This window comes from Gavialis gangeticus, unplaced genomic scaffold (genome assembly GCF_001723915.1).
Source record: "Gavialis gangeticus isolate Ggan-Ray unplaced genomic scaffold, GavGan_comp1, whole genome shotgun sequence".
Lineage (NCBI taxonomy): Eukaryota > Metazoa > Chordata > Crocodylia > Gavialidae > Gavialis > Gavialis gangeticus.
In genome coordinates this window covers 24,593,905-24,602,143 of record NW_017729000.1, presented here as the reverse complement: position 1 = coordinate 24,602,143, position 8,239 = coordinate 24,593,905, and the positions used below count along the sequence as shown (strand labels likewise).

The window sequence follows — 8,239 nt, the reverse complement described above, 5'->3', positions numbered from 1 at the left end:
AGAAGCAGGGTTACTGAGTGAATTGCATTCCTGCCATAATGAACTGGATTGCCCCTGGGGGGAAAGGAGGCAGTCTGGGCTTAGAGACGAGGCAGGGCACATGGGATTTCTGAGTATTTAGATCTCACTCAGCCCCTGGTTTGCAGTCTAGCCCTGCACAAGGGAGACTACCTCTCTGTGACTTGGATAAGAAATCCATAGAGATCAACATGCTTTTAAAGGAAAATCCGTATCTTTATCTTCTTAATACAGGTGAAGGAAATGAGGCATTGAGCATGGGGAAGCAATCTGCCTAGAGTTAAAGTAACCGAATAGCCAAACTGACTTCCTGTCTATTGGTTGCCACACCCAAAGTTTCCCTGGTGTCACTCAGAGAGCCAGCTGGGTTCCAGGTGCTTTGCCTACCAGTGAGACTGCAGCATCTGCTGCACCATGTCAGTGCTTAGAACAGAGTAGGCCAGACTAACCTATGTTAAGCTGCTCAGATGCTCAGGCATCTTGTAGACTGGGAATGATGACATGAGCAAGGTCCCAGCTGGGAATTATTGTAGGTGGTGCCAGACAGATGCTGCAGTAAATTCACAATTACTCCCTGGTACTCCCCCTCCCCCTTACCTGTCTGATCTAAGAGTGAGCAAGACCGGTTCTCGTCCATCTCACCCCTGTCTCTCTCATCTGGGCTCCCCAGCAGGGACCTCGGGGGCTCCATTCGGTGGGTCTGAGTTGTATTGTCCCCTTCCTCCATGCTGCCCACCTCCACCTCTGCAGCTGGTGCCTCCGTATCAAAGTTCTCCAAGGCTGGGCACAGTGTAGGCTCCCTCAAGGCAAAAGCATCCTGCACCCAGCTCTCTGTTGCATCTCTGGGGCCAGAAGGCTCTGGGGAAGGCTCATCAAGAAATGATAGCCAGTGGCCCAGTTCTGGGTTGAGTCTCTTGGAGCGCCGGACAGCATAAATGGCACTCTCCTGCTTCCGGCCTGCCTTCCCTGGGGGTGGCTGGGCTGTAGGAACTACATGTTTCCCGGCCTCGTCCTCTGGGCTGCCAGTCTCTTTCTTGGCTTCAGGCTCAGCCTTGGGGCTTTGCCTTAGCTCTGTCTTCTCCACTGGCATTTTGACTTTGGACTTACAGGTCCCTGCAAAGGTGTCAGCTTCCTGAGCAGGAGGTCCTGGAGACCTGGAGCCAGAGGGCCTGGTCCAGGAGGCATACACAGGTTTGCCCAACCTGTATGGCTTGCTTACATCACACGTAATGTCCCTGGACAGTAGCTCCTTCAGGATGGAGAATGAAGAGGTTCTGGGCTTCTGATAGCTGCCTATTTCCCAGGTGCAGGTTGCCCAGCTCTCCTGGCTGCAGTGGGAAGTTGTCTGCAAAGGGCAGTCTGGCTTTGCTCTCTTGTAGGGGCTGTTACAGTGCTGGTGCTTCACATCTGCAGGGTCTCTGATGGGCAGCTTTCTTGGAGGAAGGCAATAGGTGTGCATGTAGCGGATGAGCTCCACCACTGAGTGCATCTCTTTCTCACAGAACTGACTGCTGATGCCATCCTCAGGGGACAGCATCATCACTGTGGCATCACTGGAGCTCAGCGAGTCCTCACTTGTGTCACTGTCATCTTCATTGTGGGCACAGGGATTCTGGGGTACGATACTGCCACTGCTGCCTTGGCGTGTGTCTGGTGGCCAGGTGGCTTTGGTCTGTGGGCAGTGTGTGGTGGAGGTGAGGTGCCTGTGCAGCTCTGTGCAGCTCCGGCTCTGAGCCTGGAGAAACCTTGATTTTCTGTCCCGGAGACCCTCCACCTTCAGAGACATGAGAGAGAAGCTCTGGTGAGGAGACTTGGCTCCAATAAGCTGTTCACCTGCTATACCAACATACTGCATGCAGAAACATGCTGGCTGTGGGCAGAAATCCCACTGTGGACAAATGGTTCCTGTCCAGCTATTGTAATAAGTAGTGTTGAGGGGACATGCACTTAAGGCCCCTGTTTCTTGCAGAGGTAGGGAGAACAAGGCTGTGCTACAGGAATTGGTGCATGTCCCTCACCCCATATGCATACAAACCAGCATGTGGTAAAAACCTGTACGCTGGTGGTGCACACCTGCAAGCGTGTGGACTGTAGACAATGCACATGCTAGCCTCATGCGTGTGAATTAGGTCCCGTTGTTAGAAGGTAGGAAGATGACTCATTTTGGAGAGCAGGTCATATTGCTAAGCCCCCTGTATGGTGAGCAACTGCTGGGGCAGTCACTGGCTGACTGACAACCAACACTGGTTGCACCGAGCATCTCTACTACTGTTTTGAGGAAGTCTAGCACAGGGCCTTCTGACCTGCCCTGCCTTGGCCTCAGCAAAGGCAAGTTCCCAGGCTCAAAGACTTATAAAATACAGAGCCTCTACTAGGATGTTAGGATCAGCTGTGCATCATTAATGTGAGCTGTACTCCCATTAGGAGTACCACCCTCCCCAAGTCAGTTGAACCACATTTTATTAAATCTCAGTGAGGATTCTCAGTTACTAATGGTCTCTTCAACTACTGCAAGGTCACCACTTCTTGTCCCCCAAGAAGGGAATGGGAGTGTGAAGAAAGTGCACTAGCAAGCCCTCTTGTAGCCTCCAGCTGTCTAGGAAGAGTGGAAGAAGGTTGCTTTTCATCTTTGAACAGTACAGAAACGCTCTGAGTGATATCACTGGGATGGTGATACATGCTGAGCAGGGTGGGGAGTGCAGCTGACAAGGAAACAGACTTAGCCTTACAGCGTTGCATTGTCAGTTCATTTTAGTCACACACACAGTGGGTACATGACCTTGTCCTTCCCCAAGATGGGAAGGAACAAGACTGAAACCTAGAAAGCTTTAACTGAAGAGCTCTTTCCCACTGGCTTTGGAAACAATGGGTCTCTATTCCTCCAAAAGACAGGGACAGCATAGTTAGAGGCAAGGGCCCACAACCCACAGATAGCGCCTCTCAGGAGGAGTGGGCTTCATGTCCATTGCCATTCTGTCCGTGCCTTTTCTCTCAAGCAGTGTTGCCTGCAAAGGACCTGTGATCTGAGTGGACTGGAAACCCTCAGCTCATTTCATTCAAGCCACCAGCAGATGGCACTGGCTTTTGCTTTCAGCCAACCTGGGTTGATAAAATTTAAGCCAGCTACTTAGTAGTGAAAGACTTTGTATCCCCAGTATTCATCGATTCAGAGACTGGCAGGGACCTTGGAAGATCATCGGGTCCAGCCCCCTGCACCAGGCAGGAAAGACAACTGGGGTCAGGTGTTGACTCATCTGTTCATCTGTTGTCTCCACCTCTCCTTTGCCCTGCAGCAGAACTAAGATGACAGCTGATCTTGCTGCACTGCCCACCTGACTCTGACGGGTCCACAGGAGGGCAATGACAGCCTAGGTGCCGATTTCACATGCTGGTGACTCTGTTTGAGCCTATGGGTGGACAAGTGAGTTCTCTTCAATCCATTATATTTATGAAAATGGCAAGATGCACTAGTGGAAACCATAAATGACTGGTGCCTCCCAAGACTGGAGGGGCACCATTTGTAGGTGGCAGTACTGGCATCAAGTGGGGACTGCCTGCAGATGTCAGCGGTGGGAGATGGGGGGCAGTGAGCAGGGACCGCCCACAGATACCTGTGGTGATGGCAGCGGGGGCGAGGAGGGTGGCGAGCAGCGACCACCCACAGAAGCCGGTGGCAGTAGCCAATCTCAAGGGGGACATGTGCCCCCGCTTAAGAGTTGCCTATGGTGGAAACTACTAGACCAACTACATAAGGAGGTTATACAGAGGCACAGTCAAATGGCTTCCATCAGACACACCAGATCTCTCTCTAGCTGGCATCTCTGACAAGCTTTTTGTTCAAACCTGAGTCCTTCTCTCATAGCAGAATGATGACCCTAAGCACCAGCAGGAATTTTCTACCTTTCCTAGGCAATCTAAATCCACAGGCGCAATACACTGTGCAATTTTCATTATCCAAGGAGAAAATCTTTGACAGCAACTTCTGTTGGATTTCAGGGGATTAACTGAAATCATTGGTTTGGTCTGCAGTTTTGCATGCCACTGTCCCCAGGCTAAGTCAATTCAATCAATAGCACATTCTGCTATAATTTGTTGGGTGCAAGGGGAGATGTAAGAAATTTTAATAAAACAGAACTCCAGTGAAATGGAAAAGTCTTATGCCCTCAGCCCTCCTGCAAGGACACCCGGGTAGCTGGGATCTCTCCTCAATCCTAATTGTGTTCAACAATTTCCACTGTGATAGACTATTTCCCCTTGCACCCAGCCCTCTCCCTTCCCCTTAAGATTGTGGTGCTGCTGCTCAGGGCTGTTTCCCCACCTACTTCACCCCCATGGCCCATGTTTCGCCCAAGGATATCCCACCCTGAGACTAGTTGATCCGTCCTTGAAGCTACCATTGGAGTGACATGTTTTCTGGAAATCATTAGGGAAAAGAGGATTTGGTTGGGAGATGAGAGGAAAAGTTATTTATAGTTTTTTCCTGCAGGAATGGGGCAGCTAAGGCAGAAAATACCTTAGTGCATGATCGCTGAGGTCTTGATTTGGGGGTCCCATGGCGTCGTGCACTCCCGTCTCTCTGAGCCTCACAGCTTGGAGGCACGTGGGTTGGAGAAAGAAGTAATTTCTTCAGCTGCAAAGAGAAACAGTGAGACAAAGAATCAGCGTTCAAGTGTGAGCAGAGATCACAAGCTAAACTCTACAGCAGGAGTGGGCAAAATGCGGCCCAGGGGCCAGATGTGGCCTGTCAGGCCATTCTATCTGGTCCGTGGGGCCCCTAAAAAATTTAGAAAATTAATATTTATCTGCCCTGGGCTGCCTGTCATGCAGCCCTCAATTGCTTGCCAAAACTCAGTAAGTGGCCCTCTGCCCAAAATAAGTGCCCGCCCCTGCTCTACAGCAAGCATGTGAGTGGGGTTCAGTGATCTCTGCTAGTGAGTAGAGTAGAGTTCACTAAAGCCAAAAGACATGCCATTAGTGTTTTCATGTCTATCCTTGGCTCTTTCTGATCCTGGAGCTGTCAGCTGTAAGGATCAGATTAAAAAGTGGGGAAGAATTTCACACCTTTTAAGTGCTATTTGGCTGCAGATAAAGAACATTGTAGCTGGAGGTGGAGGGGGGGTTACAACCGCAGTACTGAGCACTTTCATTGCTTTAAATCTTCAAAGCACTTGATGAGCATACTCCCTTTTTTGTGGCACTGTCCCCTAAAATGGGAATAAGGAAACACAGACAGAAGAATTTACTTGGCCAAGCCCCCTCTGTATTCTATATCTCAGCAGCTCCTCTCAGAGCCACTGCCACTGCTTTGACTTTAATAACATGGCAAACCAACACTGTCAGGAGACAGAGACTTTGGTTATATGCATGCATGCAAGTTGGGAAGCCTGCATGGATCTCCCTGCAAGGATCATTCAGCTGTAATCATCTGAAAGGGGCTTGGATTAATTAATTAGCTCACAAAGTGTTTTGAAGAAGTAAAGCTCTGTGTAAATGCCAAGTGTTCACTGGGGATCTCACCCAAGACAGTCCTGCTCAGAATTCACCATAATCCCATCAAGCTGGAATTTCCTGAGCTCAGATAGGGCACAGTTACTGCAGATCACAGGGTCAAAATACTTTTTCTTTTCAAAACCTTTTTTTTTTTTGGTAAACATTTCATATTCCACACGCATCGTGCTAGCACTGAAGGCAACAACAGATCAATAGCAAGACGACTGCGTAGGCTCTGCAGAAATGTACAGAAATGACATATCTGGGGCTTGGTCTTCAAAGCTGGCTTCCAAAGTTGAAGACCCTTTTAAAAATCAGGACTGTGTTACTGAATGAAGAGGTTGTTGCATCAGGGCTCCTGCTTTTTGTTGCGTTCTGCAGTGAAATTTCAGTAGAGGTGCCCCATAGCTTCAGCATGCATCTCCCCTTTAGCTGCAAATGTTCAGTACTTCCCCCCTGCAACGTATACATCCTATATATACACATACATATTGTGTGTGATATATACACTCCCCGACAAGCGCACTTTGGCGTGAAGCGGAAATGCACACTTTCATCACTAGATGGCGCTATGCACTTTTATAAAAGTGCCATATCTTAATGCACAGCAGAGAGATGGGGTGTCCCCATCAGACAAGTGTTCCAGCTGGTGAATCTGCTCCAGGAGCAGCTTGGCTCTCTATAACAGACCAGCCACGACCACCAGAAAACCTGGGAGGAAAGCCCATGCCCTGCTGTTAATGGCTCCAGAGCAGCCGGGGTCCAAGAAGTGGAAGTATCAACTCAGGATTTTTCATGGACCAAATGAGAGGCAGGGCAGGCTTGTAAAAGCTGGAGCCTGGTCAGTGGTGCATGGAAAATGGCACAGCCCTGGCTGAGGGAGAACAGGTCCTGGGAAGAACAGAAGGGCAGGTAGATGAGATAATCTGCATCCTTCCTTCCCCTGCCCCATGGAGGGTGGAAAATCTTAAAGGAAGGTTGTGGAACTGAGGCCCCAGATAAGAGGCACAGCCTGGGATTACAGTCAGGTCAGGGCCTGACTTTCCAGCAGAAGACCTTTCAAAGCAGAGCAGCATTGGCTGCCTGTCAGCACCTGCTTTGAGAGAAACTGAGTGGCACCAACCTAGCAATGACTCTGGGGGGACGGATTTGGCTGTGTCCTGCCTCCAGTCACTATAGGGGACTGGCTGCAATGCCAGGAAGCCCTTGGATGGGCAGCATGGAGCCAAAATGAGAACTGTTACCCCAAATAGAGTGGAGTTTAGCTAAGAGTGGGGCCTCTTGAGGTGGGACTTCTGGGATCACCCTCATTTTATTCCACCCCTGATGACCCCTCATCTGCCCCCGTTTACACACAGCAGAAATCAGCTTGTTCCAATGAGAATGGTGATGAAGGTGACAGCAATGGTGCGGCATATGTATACGTATACAATACAGGTATATATGCTTTGTATTGACGGTTAAGAGTTTTAAGCCTATAATGAAAAAATTCAGACCTTTGCTTCCTATCATACCCATGCAGCCGGCTTATCAGAGGCTCATCCAAATCCACCTTAAACAGTAGGAAGTGGGTTCTTACTAGAGACAGCTCATCAACCTCTGGGGCCGGAGGCGGCCCCCCCACAACCAAGGCAGTGGGTTTGGGGGAAGGGGTGGGCGAGGTGGAGGTGTGGGTGGGCGCATCCCCCTCTTCCATAGTTCGGAAGGCAGCCAGGCCCATGTCATCTTCCTGTATATCATCCAGCGTCTCGGTGAGAGCTGCCAGCAGCGCTTCATTCTCGCTGTCTATTATCTGAAAGGAGCAGACAGAAAATAGAGAGTGCAAGTTAGAGGTGTGGGAGTGAGCAGGCACTGCTTTGAAGGGACAGCTGTGATGTGCTGCAGGGTTAGACTGTAAGCTTTTTGGGGCTGGGATCCCACCCTGTTTTGTCTTTCTACACGGTGGGGTCCTGGTTCATGACTAGCAGGGAGAGCTCTGAGGTACTACGGCAATACAAGCACCAGTAATAATAAGTCTCGATGGAGAGCCAAGAATCCCTTCCCCAAACAAAGCAATTGGTAACTTTAGATAGAGGTGGAGGTGATCAGGACACCAAGATGTCTCTTGGTAATTACAGATGTTCAAGGTCTTTAATTCTTACTTAGGCCTGGATCATGTTAAGAAAGGGAGAGCGTGGCTGAGCAGGATTCCTCTGGATGTGTATAGTGACAACGGCACTCTCCATGGCTGGTGAGAGGACTCGCAGCTCCCCTTCGGAGGCAGGTAAGGGGCATGGGCTTCTTTATAAAGAAAAGGCACAGCAAAGGATAACCTGTCCAAGGCTACAGAGGAAGTCAGCAGCAGGGATCAGAAGAAGGGTATGCCTGCTCCCTAGTCCTCCTGTGCTTAGCTCCTACAGCAGAAGTATTCCAGCCCCTACTTAAAACAAAAACATTGGTCAGACCACTGGCTGCTTTCTCCATTGAACTGTAGGCTTGGAACAGCAGGAACCCAGAGAAGACTTCCACTGGATGTCCCAGGAGAAGCTCTGTCTGCCTTCAGTAGAGACTGGATCCTCCTAGAACTCCCCCTCCCTGGCTAGGAAAAAGAGATCCCATAGTGGTTGGGGTCTCATGCCCAAAGGAGGGAAACGTGACAGGCCAAATGAGGACAAGGAAGACCTGGAGGTAGGGCAAAGAGAAAAGGACTCAAGACTGAAGTGGCAAAAGGTGACCTGCATGTCAGGAAACT

At 49.9% G+C, this 8,239-nt stretch overlaps 1 protein-coding gene across 1 annotated transcript in view; it reads right to left on the bottom strand.

Annotated features, from left to right (window-relative positions):
* Window positions 1–8,239, bottom strand: part of PPARGC1B (PPARG coactivator 1 beta) — a 32,928-nt gene that overhangs the window by 18,654 nt on the left and 6,035 nt on the right. Inside the window, exons 3-5 of the mRNA XM_019505989.1 lie at window positions 7,088–7,300; window positions 4,532–4,648; window positions 616–1,792 (exon numbers count right to left, since the gene is read on the bottom strand). Of these exons, the coding sequence (XP_019361534.1) occupies window positions 616–1,792; window positions 4,532–4,648; window positions 7,088–7,300 (1,507 nt within the window). The remainder of the gene's footprint in view (window positions 1–615; window positions 1,793–4,531; window positions 4,649–7,087; window positions 7,301–8,239) is intronic.